We start from the raw sequence: 15435 nt of genomic DNA on the forward strand, positions 1-15435 counted from the left end.
CAATCAATGAGCAAATCTTAAACACATCTAGAGAGTGAATTATGAATAAAAAAAGGTTTTAAAATTTGAGCATTGCTAATGGTTGAGGAACACATATAGAGTGTATGTCCATTAGATGTTGCACAGCACAAATGATGCTCATGTGATATAATGCTCTATCGGGGAGCATCTGATAATAACTTTCTTGAATCATTAACAGATCATGTCCATGTTGGTCAACGATGTGGCACATTTCTTTGTCCGGATCTATTAAGTTATTCAAAAATAAATTTACAATGCAATTCACACAAAACAATTTTCAATGTATTTTTTCCCCCTGGTGTTTGAGTAAAAAAAATGTACCGTCCAGAAACGATAAAAGAATGAATGAATGAACGATTAAATAAAAGCCTAATTCATTAATAAGATTTATTTAATAATTAAGATTTATTTATTATTTAATACATTTTTGAAAAACTTTTGTCCACCAAATCAAAGTCAGGTGGTGTAACCATGATCCGATTTTATTGTCATATTCTCCAAAAAAAAATAAAAATATTGCTGTTGTGTGTTCAGAAATGGTTTTCTGCACAGCATTGTTGTAACGTGTGGTTATTTGGGTTACTGTCACTTTCCTGTCAGCTTGTACCAATCTGGCCATTCTCCTCTGACCTCTGTCATTAACAAGCCATTTTCGTCCACAGAACTGCCGCTCGCTGCATGTTTTTGTTTTCCACACCATTCTCTTTACACTCTAGAGACTGTTGTGCATGAAAATCCCAGTAGATCAGCAGTTACAGAAATACTCAAACCAGCCCGTCTGGCACCAACAACCATGCCACGGTTGAAATAACTTAGATCACAGTTTTCCGCAATCTGATGGTTGATGTGAACATTAACTGACGCTCCTGACCCCTATCTGAATGATTTTATGCATTGCACTGCTGTCACAGGATTAACGGTGAGTGTATATATTGTATACTTCTCTACACAAGTGAACAAACATCTCTGTTAATTATCACTGTCAGTCCTGTATATACGATAGTCCTGCATATACTATAATTGCCTCATCTGAAGTTATTGCATAAACTTCACTGCACTCCTGTAGCTCACACTCTCAATTAGTTGCTTGGCAACATGAGTAGTTAGTCTGTCCATATTTTAGAGATAGATTCCTCTCTTTATCCATTCCCTTATGAAAAGAGAAAGGTTTTTTTTTTTTTTTTTTTTAACTTTAATTTAAAATGACTTTACAGTAGTTGCTGTGAAATGGCAGTCATTTAGATATATCACTAAGCAATCAAAAATATAGTGGGTTTGAACTTCATGCATTCATTTATTTTAAAGCCAAGGAAGCTTCATTTAAATCTGACAGCACCAGCTGGGACAGAAACAGATGGTAGGATAAGCAGGGTATCCCTCTGTTCTTAGATAGTCATGTTAGGTCTCCATTTGTAAGTAGTTCAATTATTTTGTGTACAGTATGGATTTTAATGGAGAATTTTATTCCGAGTAACAGTACACTGCACAGCAGCAATAACATGATATTCTTATCAAAGTCCCTTTGAAGGGTTAATAGAGACAATCAAGGACATTGAAGGACTAATTTTAAGTATTTTTAATGAAATTTATATATACAGTCTCCTATATTTGTTATGAGAACTTGCAGAAACTGCAGGAGTCACCTTGGTCTTGCCATGAGGTGTCCACCCTCCGTGCATATATCAGTCAAGCTATGTATCAAACCTCAAAGCAGCTGCAGCCAACCCATCTCAGAGACCATACCACAAGCCAACATGTGTCAACGAATAGCGAGAGAGAAATCAATATCCATGCCCCAGTGAGCACACACCAACACTCTTTAAACATGTTCATTAGTATATGTGTAGTTGACGCATGGATTCAGTGGATTCTTTTCTTTAATCAACATCAAGACACTCAAGTTCTATGAAACTATAGAGAAAGAAGGTTGCCTTCTTTGTAACAATATACCAATTTAGGATGCAGTTTTTCATTGCTACCATTCTTTGTTTTTAAAACACCAAGTAAGGTTTTATTTTGCCAAGTATTTATGTTATGCATAGGCCTTTGGGTTGCGTATGCTTTAAGTCAAAGATCTTCCTCAAAGTAGTTTTTCTGAGAATCTATGTATAACTTAAGGGCATGTCTCTTTTAAGAAGAAAGAGACGTTCATCTCAACAATTGTGGTTAATGAAGTCTGGGTTCTGATGGGTTTTCACAGTGTGCGCAATAAACGGTCTCCTCACTGACGCCTGTTTTATTCCAAGAGCTATGCTGAGATTTCACTAGTGTAAGCACAGGACATTTGCTTCCTTCAACAGGTCTCCACTAATGGCCACCTGCCTTTGATTGCCGTTCATTTTTTATCAGCCCCCCAAAAAAGCACAGAAATAGAACTTGAATTAAAGGAGAGAGGGTGAAGAAAAGAGAGAAAGAATCAGGGAAAGAAAGAGGCTCACACATGTTAAGACACTGGCCACCGGGTTGAAATGTACACTGCCTGCATCACACTAGTACATTAACTCCAGGCACGTTTGTGTCTAGCAACTGGCCACATCTGCTATCTGCTTGAGCTGAATGAAAGCTGTTCCCAACATGAGCAGGGCGCCAGACACACACACACACACACACACACACACACACACACAGACACCAACACACACAATAGAAGATTTACGAACAGACGTTAATCATGAGCTGGACCGATTCACCAGTCATAACTCAGACAGGAGCTTTCTCAATAAAGGTAAAGAAGCTTGGCTGATTTATTTTGGACACTTAAGCACATCAAACATGGAGGCGGCAGGGAAGCCAAAGATAATGGACTTTCTGGTTGTGGAACATTTTACTAGAAATCCATTTTTAGAGGATATTACAGTTGCTATAATGCTCCCAGTTCAGCTTTATATTCTATGTTGTATTTAGTGAATTCCACAATGTATTTTTTTTTTTTTCATTTTTTCTTTTAATGATTTAAGATAAGAGGAAAGATGAACACAGACAGCGAGTTAAGCCTCAGCCAGAAGTTGTGTCCTGTGAAATGAGGTAACTGTGAAGTATTGGCCATGAATAAATGGAGAATTTGATGGTGATTAAACAAGTTCCAGATTTGGAGAAGAGCAGTGACTCATACTTAACAAATAAACACCCTTGTCATGTGCACAGGCTCATTATTTGCTCTATTCTCCTCCTTTAAATCTGTTTCTCTCCTTCTCTCGTTTCTGATCTTTGAACTTCAGTGAATTAAATCAGATCAGACAGTAGTGGTTTCTCAGGGCAACTATTTCAGTGTTATCTGTCAGGTAATAGGGATATGTGGGTATCAGAGTAAATAATAAACATATTACTAACAGCACCTTTATTAACACTGGTTAAACCATTCTCCCCCAAATTATTCTTAACAAAATGCAACAAGCTACAATGTGAGCTTCCAAATATAGCCTAATCACACATGATCCATTGACTGCTTAAGTATATAATCATATTTTCAGTGTGTTTTCTGTATGTCAAAAACTAGTAGGGAAACACCATGCATAACTACATTTTGATCCTTTCAGCTGCAGACAGCTTCTTTCTCCAAGCCATCAGAGGGTGAACTCCAACAGCAAAAAACTCAATCCAAAATCTCAGCAATTCATTTGTACAGCCATACACCAGATTCAGACTTGTCAGACTGCACAGTAATGACTTTATTTATTTCACCCCATCATGCACATTATGCTGACTGTACCTTATGACTAATGTTACACACATACAGTACACTGTCACACACAATAATGTGTACTGTGCAGGGGAAGACACCTCTGGAGTAAGATGACCCCACCATCTTAAAATCTTTTTTTCTTTTAACCATATATGACACAGACATCATCTCAACACATTTATTAACTGGCTGTGCTCCTCTTAATTTTGACATTTCATCTGAATATCAACAAATGTGAGATCTATTCAATTAAAACAGTTTTGAGGTTAATTAATCTAATTTTGTGTCATTGGAAAGTAGTGATCTGTGACATTGCATATTAAAAGTTTTTATTTATATTTGTTAAAAGGGGATTGTGTACTCATTAAGTAATCAGTAATTGATTAAGAATTGCGGAGTAAAAAAAAGTGTTTTTAATTTTAAATGAAAGCTAAAGTTAGACCCTTGGGGTAAGATGCCCCCCTCAGAATTGGAGCAGAAGTTCCATTTTGCCTTGTTGTTTCTGCCATTATAATTATTTAATTTAATAATTATTATAATTTATGGGGCTATTGTTAAATAGTTTTTTTTTTTTAATCACAGATATTGGGTAAAATGGCCCCTTTTTTATAATTTAAAGTTTTGTGCCATGGCAACTCAATTAGCAAATGTTTCTATAGTCCCATGAAAATATATTGGATAATGCATAATTATCCGGTACATGCAAAATGCACAGTATATCTAAATAGGTTACAATTTAAAAGCAAATGCACATTGTATTATGGGGGGCATCTTCCCACATCTTCCCCTACATTTAAAGCAATTCAGTACATTTACATTTACATTTATACATTTATACATTTGGCAGTCACTTTTATCCAAAGCGACTTACAAAAGAGGAAAACATAAGCGAATCATCTTAAGGAGACAGTGGTATGAAAAGTGCCATATTACAAAGTTTCACTTTGTGAATTTACCTTGATTGACACTCCTATTAGAACGGTCTAAATATTTACACATTTGTAAACTGTCCTAACCATTTCTGAGCACCTTGCACACATTGATGTATTTTTCTATTCACTGTATATATTTAATTTTCCATGTATATGACTGCAGTGTGTGGCCCACACACCACACTTTTTAACTCATTATTAAAGTGGAGTGTAAAGTGTGGAGTAACCATAAAGTGATTTGATTTGATGTTGAGACACGTATGCCTCATATAGATGTGTCTCACAAACTTAAAGATGCAGACTTTTCTCAAAGCTGAATCTTCGAGGACACTGAAAATGTTTTTTAATAAATTGATCAAGCACCTTTGACGTTTGGAATAATTTAAAACAGCAATAAAGGTGTTTCAAGGCAATCATTCACAAGTAGCTCTCAGGACCTTTGCTATGACATCTATCTAAATTAAATTTCTGTGTTGTGATTACTGGACTTTACTGTACTCACTGACATTACTTTTAGAGTGCTCAAAGTGGATGGCAGGGGCTATACTATATAGTCCCAAAGGTATTATTCTCTATGAGTAACATCAGTTGGGTACTGATCAGTCCTAGATTGTGTGTGTGTTTTTTTAAACAAGATGTACCCTGTTTTGTGGTATTTCATTATGAAGAACACACCTTATAGCATACGTAGTAATTGAAATTATGGAACACATTAAATGCATAAGTTGCAAAACACAAGCAAGCTCAGCAAGCAAATGTACATTTTCATCATCTTATTGTCTATTTTGCTATCACTGCGTTAAACCATAGAGATCAGAACTGTGTTTCCATACCTTTGATTGAAGTTTACCTACAATAATTACTTTTCAGTTTAGTTTGACTGTAGCTTAACTACATTTAATTAACATTTAAGAAAATTTCATATCACTGTCTCTAACAATGTCTGTGACTAATATTTGGGTAACATTTTCTAATAACAGTACATGAATAATCATAAATTAATACCTGAATTATTAGTAACTTCTGCATGAATTAATGATGAGTTAAGGAATGGACTAATCATGAACTAATGAAGAGCTAACATTAACTACAACATGAGTCATACAATTTCACGCATTAATAAAAAACACCTTAATTAGATTTTAGTACATGTTTGATAGTTAATGCATTAATTAACAGTTGGGAATAAGCTAAATTAAAGAAGCTTTATAAGACAGAATATGCATGTTTAATTCAACCTTGAATTAAACATGCATATTTCATATTCTCATAATTAAAATCTTTTTTTGTATTTAGCTGTCTGTATTTTTGCCACAAATTGCATTGAATGATGCAGTATAATTCCGGCATTTTTTGGACATAAAAAAAACATTTTTTTTTCCCAATCCCTTTAATTTCATAACCTACCACACAATTCACTAGTCATCCAGACTATAGAAATAGGAAATGTTGTCTTTATGTTGCTGGATTAATGTTTATTTTTGTTATATATATTTCTCAATTCTTTTCATGGTTACTTTGTAAGTTTAATCAAAACTCAAAAGGAAAATTCAAAATTATGATAATGATTGGAACATCATCATCTTTGTCATCTTCAACATTGTTGTTAATAATAGTAATTTATTTGTAAATTTTTCCGTGGACATTTGTGCATGTAAACATTCAATCATTTGCTGAACTTCATCCATTTTAAGTGCAGATAGTTTGGTACATTTTTGCCCTGAACAAGGGCTAGATTGGTAATCCAGGCTGATTTCTCTTCCCAGTCCACCCCTGCCCGGAACTACAGTACGTGGAGAGCTTAGTTCAGATGGGCCACTTATAAGTGGTGCTCTCTAGGTGTCTTGATTTGGTCTTTATTTCACTTGTGGATGTGTATTAAATTATTTGTTAATGCATCATCATGTCATGACTACTTGGTGGGGCACATCATTATTAATTAATCATTAACTACACATGAACCCATGACTTGTTAATGCAGCCTTATGAAATGAATTACTTGGTGGGGCACATCATTGTAAACTGATGCAAGTGGCTGGAGACATTCCTATATTTTATACTTTTGCTTGATATTATACAAGCATATTCATGTATCCACAACCTTTGAATTAGAATATAATCATATACTTTACATTCATGAAACCAGCTTATATGGCATTATCATTGTATTAAGATTCCATGTATTCCTTAGGAATACCATACTTGTATTCCTGTGTTGTATACATGTTACCAGACAAAAGACTTATTTGTTCAATGTGTGTGTTAGAATATTACTTTATGCTCATTCTCTATCCTTGTAAATGGTTTGTGCTTTCAGTGCCCAACATTCCTGTGAGAAATTGGAGTGCTGTTTTGGACAAAGTATATGAACTTGTTGCCCTTTTGACCTGATGAGGTTTCAGAGATGAATTCAGAGAGCTTGCAGCTAACTTAGATATAACTATTCAGCACACACAAGATAAGACACACTTGTGTAGTTCTGGTGTTTCTGCACGGTACGTCAACATACAAGGCCACCGCAGCCTTCACACTTCAGTGGGTCATAACATTATGTCCTGACGCCGTAGAATGCGCTGTACCAAATAAGGAATCTTCTTGGCACTGTCTCAAGAGGGTATAAAGACCTTAAACTTAACTTTCGGTCATCAGAGAGACTAACAACTCAACTCTCTCGCTCTTCCAACTAACCAACTTTGAGGCCTCATCTTATTATCCATACTTTAACTTTGACTTCTTTCATTTAATTTCTTGTTCATTTTCACTAGACAAGACATAGTATTGTTAGATTAATTCCAGGACTTAGTCATTGGATATATCCTTAAAATATATCTACTTAACATAAAAGAACCAAACTATTTTTTTCCTTTTATTTATAATTTCATTTATTCTCATTAATTCATATTTTATTTATTTGACTAATTTCTGTACAAATAAAATGTGTTATTCCTTCTACAAATCATCTGATTTATTGAAGTCATTTTCCATCTGCTGGATCTCACTGCATCATAAACGTACTTTCAACTACACATGTACTACACTAGTATACATACCAGTTAAATCACATATTGTTTAACATCATTTGGTTTGTTTGTCACATTTATTCTTCTAAATTGTTTGTAACTAAAACTTGTTTTATCGCAACTGTGTTTTCTTTGTGTTGATAATACAGAACATCTCTAAAGGGATATGATGAATTTTACAAATCCTTTTCCAAATTTACATATTTGTAATTTATTGGATGGTCCAGTTGGAACTTTTTTTTATACTGTTAAAGTAAAACTTGCTTGTGCCCCGAGGATGGAGCTGTCTGATAATAAGAAACACACACACCTTAAGTGACGTGTGATCAAAAATCACTAGAAACTTTGGTGTCTTGTGTGAGGCCCAGTTCTGAGGTTACTGAAGTAATGTTAACAGCAAGATGGAATAAAGCTGTGCATTTCTTGTCTATTAACTCCTTCTGCTGCTTATACTAACGATGGAAATAAGCACAGTTGGAATAGCACAAATGTGGGAGAGCATTGTTTAGAATTAAAATGTGTAAAAGTTCAACACTTAAATGATTAATCTTAATATTAATCACAGAGTGAAATTAAGCTACAAATGGATTAAAGATGTTTAATAATAGTTAAGTCTTACAAGGTTACATCAGATGGGTACAATTTAGATGTAATAGACAGAAATTAAAAACAATGTCAATAAAAACCAGTATGTATACTACCTGAATGAGAGACAATGAAGGATAGAAAGAAAAAGAAAGGGCAGAGAGAGAGAGAGAGAGAGAGAGAGAGAGAGAGAGAGAAGAGCCAGGTGTTGTCAAAAAGAGGAAGAGGAAAAGAGCCCATAACAGTTACAATCTTGTTGTATCCTTTCCTTGACCATGTGAACACCAATCAGACCAGATACATCTGTACCCCCACTGTATTCAAGTAGCTACCATTTGAGAGACCCAATACACACAAACCTCAGTCAACAAACTGATAGATCATTATCAGCACATTATGTATGTTTTGAAATGTAAGAGTACTGTTTTCACAAATAAATAAGGGTTGTTACACAGAAATGTATACCAGTGTTCTCTATACCTTATAGAGGTTTATTTTGCGATAGCAACCGGCTGACTGTACATTATCCCTCACTTATTACACAGCACTCTGGAACAAGGTTACAGATTATATTCTTCTCACCGCAATTGTACAGAACGGTTATCAGAGTTACCTGGAGTTCGGTCCGGAATATTCTCACATGGTCCTGAGACCACGACCAGGCTGTGTGCCCAAGGTTCCCAAGACCGTTTCGGGATCAGGTGGTGAACCTGCAAGCGCTGCCCCAGGAGGAGGCAGACCCAGCCATTGCATTGCTGTGTCCGGTGCATGCTTTACGCATCTATTTGGAACACATGCAGAGTTTAGACGCTCTGAGCAGCTCTTTGTCTGCTTCGGAGGACAGCGGAATAGGAGCGCTGTCTCCAAACAGAGGAATGCCCACTGGGTCACATCCAGGATGTTCTACCCCACCTTGGGGCTACGAGCACACACTGCCAGGAGTGTGGTGGCCTCCTGGGCCCTGACTAGTGGTGCCTCATTGGCAGACATCTGCAGAGCATTGGGCTGGGCAACACCCAACACCTTTGCAAGTTTCTACAATCTCTAGGTGTTGTCAGGTATGAATAGGTACATTTGCAGCACAACTGGACGGGTGTACTGCTTGTGTATAGTGCCTTCTCCTCCTGAAGGTGGAGACGTGTGCTTTTTCCCCCCCAGGCATGTTCACAAAGTTATGGACCCTGGTTGTCCTTCCTCCTTAGCCCTGTGGCAGGCGAGTTTAAGGAGAGACTTGAAGCCGGCCCAGTACGTGTGCTGATAGGCCCTGTACTGGTGTAGGTGCTCCACTTGCGCTGGTTTCCTGTGTGTAACCCCATGTGACGTATCTTCCGCAAGACGGTTTCGGTGGCAGAGGGGACTCTGCCCAAGGAAGATGTTGACCCATCCCCTCTGGGTAGGACCTACCACGGGGAATTCTCCACATGCGACACTGCAGACAAAACTTGGTAAGAGTGAAGTATTTCCACACAATTTCCTCCCCCTTCAGACAGGGTGTGGTCTCTGCGATGTCTTCCGCTTGGGAATATATATATAATTTTTTTTGTACCTGTTTGAAAGCAATCATTGTACTTGCTTTTATGTTTGGTATCTAGTAGACAGAGTGAATAATAGAGAAATAACTTTATTAATATACTTTAACTAACAGATCTTTGCTTTTGTTCTTGAAATTTGTATGTATTATTTAAGATATTTTTGTCTGAAAACAACAAAAAACCCACTCTCCTGAATCAAACTGTGTTTCCATGGCCCCTCATAATTCGCAGTGGATGATTAATTGTCAAGCGTTTCATAATTTCTTATAAAATATGCCTTTCGTTCAGTGTTCTTTAAACGTGGTCTATGGTAAATGTTCTGAATACTTACAGCTTTGTGTGCAGCTTCATTCTTAAAGTAATTCACTACACTCACTTATTTTGCATCCATTAGTCCAGGGTCACTAGCTGTTGTCTGTAAGCATTCTTTCAGAATAGTCATGACCGCGTTAACATCCAAAGGGCTACCCATGCTGATGCTCTTAGCCTTGAGTTGCACATCAGGTGAATTATGAGAGTAACCGGCTCCAGTGGCTGAACAATCATTTCTGCATACACTCTTCACCTCTAGTACCATGGCAACATCAGCTATTAAAGAAATAGTGCAATCTCAGTTCTAGATTTCAGCTTTATAGTGAGCTTGAAGCCATATTAAGTGTTTCCTAACATAATTGTTTTAAAAATATTTGAAAATACTGTAGAAAGTTGACGTGGCAAAATAAAAACTGAATAAGCTTTTAGTAGAAGATATAGCATGTTTTTGTCAACAGAATGGTTTTGCTCAGGGATGGTTGATGGTTCAATCAAAAATTAAATGGAGTAGATCATTACAATGTAGCGATAATTTATTCCAAGTTTTACATAAATTATATGTAACACAGATGTGTAAGTCTACTGTCATATATTTGAAGGGTTTTCAGGGGCACAGACAGAACTGCAAACACAATGGAGGCAAAAGAAAGTTAAGCAAACAAAAGAACAGCATTGTAACAAAACCACACAGACATGAACACATTTTACCACAGAAATCTTTAAATATGAAGTTCTAGAATGCAATAAGCTTTTGGACATACAGCACAGTAAAGAGCATGACTGACTGAATCACACAGGAATGAGTCACATGATTCAAAAGTAAACAATTATCACGTTGAATACAATACTCTCCAGAACAGCTGAAAAGCAGCTCAAAGTAGTTTTGTTGTTTTCATTTTCTGTCTAAAAGGGTTAATTTAAGCAACCACAAAATAACCAAAAGTTTAACAAAAAGCCTTTTTCCATTTCAAGATTCCCTGCCTAATATATAAACTTGATTATCTAAATAAGGCTCTGTATATACAGGGTTGAACATCTTTGAATTTGACACTTCTTTTTAAGAGATTGAGGTATACTGTGAAGGAATTCAATCTGACATCGAGCTACTTTTCATCAAGTTTCTTTAGCATTGCTGAGTCATTGATTACCACAGCATCATTGCTACCACTTGTGAACATAACAAGCTAGTGGAAATCTTCTGATCTCAAAGTGACAGTGAGACAACTCAGTTTCAGTCAATCCTTCACTCAAAATTAGACATAGGTAAATGCCCGTATAATCCTGGATAGAGTGGATCCTCATAGTGCTTAAATTGGTCAATATTTACAAAAGGGATGCTTTATAATTACAAATAGGGATGGTTTGAAAGACTTGTTTTATTTTATAGTTGACAGGGACACTTAATTGATTGACATCTTGTAAAGAATGCTGTTTCACTGGTGGTTTTCACAAAACAAAAAACAATGAAAAAAAAATATTTAGAGGAAAGTCTCTTTATAGATACCAATATTTTATCATTTCAATTCTGATACACATGCAATATTTTAAAGGCAATTGAGAAAGAACAGTATTGTGCAAAACAATAATTACAGTTTTATCAAAAAAATGCACTTTCAATAGCACCTTAAATGTTTGTTTGGGTGTTTAGAACAAGAGCACACCACTGTGGTTGTCTTTCTTGAGCAGCACCTGGAGGAGGATCCATAAAGTATACAGGGATTAGGAGTAGGAATGGGATTTGCAAACATTTTCAGGATTGGGATTTAGGGAGGGATTGTGATGAATTAAGGATTCCATTAAGGATTATAATTGGGACTAAAATAAGGAGTTTGGAAATGGGACAAGGATCCAACAGGTTCTAGGCTGGGAAGGGTGGTGAGAAGGTAAAGGAATGGGTCATTCTTCTCCTGAAATTGCACCACTGCCCACCAGGCAGTTCACATCCTTTCTCACAACTTTACTCCAATAGCAGTTTTCAATCAGGTGATTGGGACCCCACCAGGGCGATGACTATTCCATAGAAGATTACACAGTGTGGGTGCTGGTGTTTGTGGCACAAGGAGGGTATGGGGGGGCTCTTGCCTGGCCACACTTCTTGACCTTTGCTGTAAAGGTAGGTGTCCTTTAGCCGAGGAAGCAGACAGGGCCTACCTCAAACCCAAACCTTTGATTAGTACCCCCAAAGTCATTCAACATGACATCAATGATGGGCACTTGGTCAATGCGTGGAGTATTAATTTCCATCACAGACTTGGAATAGCCCTGCTTCAGCTAGAATAAAGAGAGATGAAGAGATTTTATGTTATTATTAAAACTGTGTTATACAGCATTAACAAACACAACAGGGCTAAAAGTATGTGCACACCCAAAGACCATTCCCATATGTGCTTGTATAATTTCAAATCCATGGGTATGAATAGGGAGTCGTTGGGACTTTCTTTGCTGCTATAACAGTATCCACTCTTCTAGAAAGTCTTTCCACTAGATGCTGGAAACCGGGACTAAAAATGGTTCAAGCAACGATAACAATAACCGAAAACAGGAACAAATTCATTTTCTATTGTTCTGGAGTGAAAACTTTATTTTTAAATGCTGTTAAACAGTTACAACCGATTAATTTTGTTCCAATATTTTTTTCATGAAACCAAAGGCCAATGGGTTATCACAGAAAATGTTTGGAATTACACCATTCCGTTTTGCCCAATAAAATGTGTTTCAGTCCTGAAAGAAACTGCAGCATCACACTTTTGTTTTTGCCTAATTGCATGTTGTGAATGTCACATTCTGTGAATGAAGACCTTTTTAACAACAATGTATAATTACTACATTTACATGCATGGTTTATCCAGATACAAGGACATTATTAGAGATAAAAAAGTACATTTCATAGTTGTTTGCAAGTCTTCAGTGAATTATTGTTAGATATGATGCATTTATAGAGATTTGATGCTGTGTTCTGATAAAGAAGCAGATCAGTAATTAAAATTCAATTTGAATTAAGTGTATGTTTGTTATGATTTCTATGCTGATAAATCCACCACACAGGAAAAAAATTTAATTGCTTATTTTGGTGAGGCAAGTGGCTTATTTTGGGCATGTTTTCCAGACCAGGTTGCTCCCGCTCTTGAGTTATCTGGCAACACTTCAACTAATACAACCACTTTAAAGAACATTGATCGAGGTTTCCTTTGACAGAGTTGGCATGGACCTCGTCAGGCAATTAGAATGGTCAGCATGTGGGTATCGCTTTGTGTTGGTTCTGGTGGAATACGAACAAATAGTGCCTCTTTCTCTCGCTCTCTCTCTCCCACTGCCGCTCCGCGTTGGCCTTTTCCCTCTCTTTTAAACTGTACAGTGTTTTTTTGGGGGGGTACTACACTGTTACAGGAAGTACCCCCTATTTTAATCATTATTGTTTCCCTCCCCCCATCCCCTCCCAGATTCAGGAAGGCGGGTATGACCTGCGTAAGGCACGCCCTCCCCCAGGGAAAAATGGGGGGTGTATGTCATGCCAGGGGAGCTCTGCTACTGGAGTTTGCACAGGGAGATAAAGTACTTGTTTTACTGCCCGCATCAAGCTCTAAATCGCAAAGTGGCAAGGGCCCTTTGAGGTCACACGGCGAGTTGTGGAACTCGATTATGAGGTAGTGCGTTCAGATAGAGGCGGGGCTCATCAAATTTAGAACCTCAATCTACTAAAACCATGGAGAGAGGCGGTCCCTGTGATGGTACTTCCGGAGAGGGATGAGCTCGGCCCAGAGTAGAGTCTAAAAACCAATCAGTTCACCCCAGTCCCTTGCGGACACCACCTTTAGTAGTCAAAATGTATGGAGGTTACCAGGTTGCAAAATTATTTCTCTGATATGTTCTCACCGCTCCCCAGCCGCACTAATCGTATAAAACACTACATCGAGACAACCCCAGGGGTAGTGGTATGTAGTCGTCCCTGCTGCTTACACGAACACAAGAAACAAGTAGTACGAGAAGAATTAAAGGCCATGCTTGATGTGGGAGTAATAGAACAATCCCACAGTGATTCGGATTCGCAATCTGGACGACAAAGGCCTGAGTTATGTGGAGGTGAGGGCGTAGTCAAGGTCATAAAAGATGGCCCAGTCCACCGAAAGAAACAGAGAGAGAGAGCTGGAGGGATCAGAGTGTTCTTGAGTGTGATCTGTATTGTGCAGAAAAAGCATCAACTTTAGTGTGACCACTGAAAACTGGAGTATATGGAGACTGTGAAGCTGTGGGAAATAAAGCCCTTTTGTGTAGGATCTCACCATGTCCCACTTCCTCCTTTTGATCCAATACAAACATCTGTTACATCGTTCTTTTATTTCATTCTAACCAGTAACCATTTGGAAATGAGTCTGCGGAACCGCCGAACCAGATTGAAAAAATACAGTTTCTGCTCAGAACCAACCGAAATAAAAAATATTTCATTTTCAGTTCCTGGTTGGAACATTGCTGCAGGGCTTTACTTCACTGATGTTGGTTCGCAGTCACTGTATTTCTTTATGGACCTTGCTTTGCTGATCAGGGCATTGTCATGCTAGAACAATAACGGTATGCCCCTTTCTACAAAAAAAATGTCTGTTTGAGATGATTTAATGGCTGTACGCTTGATTTATGCACCTATTAGTAATGTGTGTATCTGAAATAACCAAAGCTGTTAATTTAAAAGGGGAGTCCACACGCTTTTGGCATACTTTATAGTAGTGTGTATAGGGATGACCAGCATGTAGATCAACCCTGGCAGATTTACTTACTGAGCAGCCATCTGAAAGAGCCTTGATGAAGGGGTTGTTGTCATAGGACATTTCCTCATCATTAGAGCCCAGGAAGCGCAGTGCCTTGTCATGGGTGTCCACTTTGGCATCATACCAAGCCACAGACTGATGGCATATATAAGTGAAGTTCTGCCTGGCAGAAGAGCTGAGCAACTTGAGGAAAGTCATCTGGACTGAGTTTATGGAGCTCTCCGCAACATCAACATAGGACAGCTGAGGCACAGAGTAAAGAGGAATAAAAAATCAGCTCTGCACTGTAAAAACATATTTTTTTCTTCTTCATTATACTGTAAAATCTTTGTTTACTTTCATATAAATTGTCAATAATTTTCTGTCTTTTCATCTTGATTTACTTAATTTACATCAGTAATTAAATACTAAATGAACTTATTACTTTAGGTTTGAACTTTGGCACCACTTTAATTTTATTTACAAATTTAAGGCAGCAATTAAAGGGAGAGTTCAATATAAAGTCATACACATCTGGGATGGCATGAGGGTGAGTAAATCATGAGAGAATTGTAATTTTTGGGTGAAATCTTTTTGATAAAAATTTTAGTG

General features: G+C 37.3%; 1 protein-coding gene across 2 annotated transcripts in view; it reads right to left on the bottom strand.

Annotated features, from left to right (window-relative positions):
* Window positions 1–10539: 10539 nt before the first annotated feature.
* Window positions 10540–15435, bottom strand: part of LOC127644875 (collagen alpha-1(XI) chain-like) — a 113816-nt gene continuing 108920 nt past the window's right edge. The window contains exons 66-67 of one of the 2 annotated variants that reach the window (XM_052128282.1): window positions 14854–15087; window positions 10540–12355 (exon numbers count right to left, since the gene is read on the bottom strand). In XM_052128282.1, coding sequence (XP_051984242.1) covers window positions 12209–12355; window positions 14854–15087 — 381 coding nt within the window. In that variant the 3' untranslated portion in view covers window positions 10540–12208. The remainder of the gene's footprint in view (window positions 12356–14853; window positions 15088–15435) is intronic. The other variant, XM_052128283.1, reaches the window with a different exon arrangement.

This window comes from Xyrauchen texanus, chromosome 6 (genome assembly GCF_025860055.1).
Source record: "Xyrauchen texanus isolate HMW12.3.18 chromosome 6, RBS_HiC_50CHRs, whole genome shotgun sequence".
NCBI classification, from domain to species: Eukaryota; Metazoa; Chordata; class Actinopteri; order Cypriniformes; family Catostomidae; genus Xyrauchen; species Xyrauchen texanus.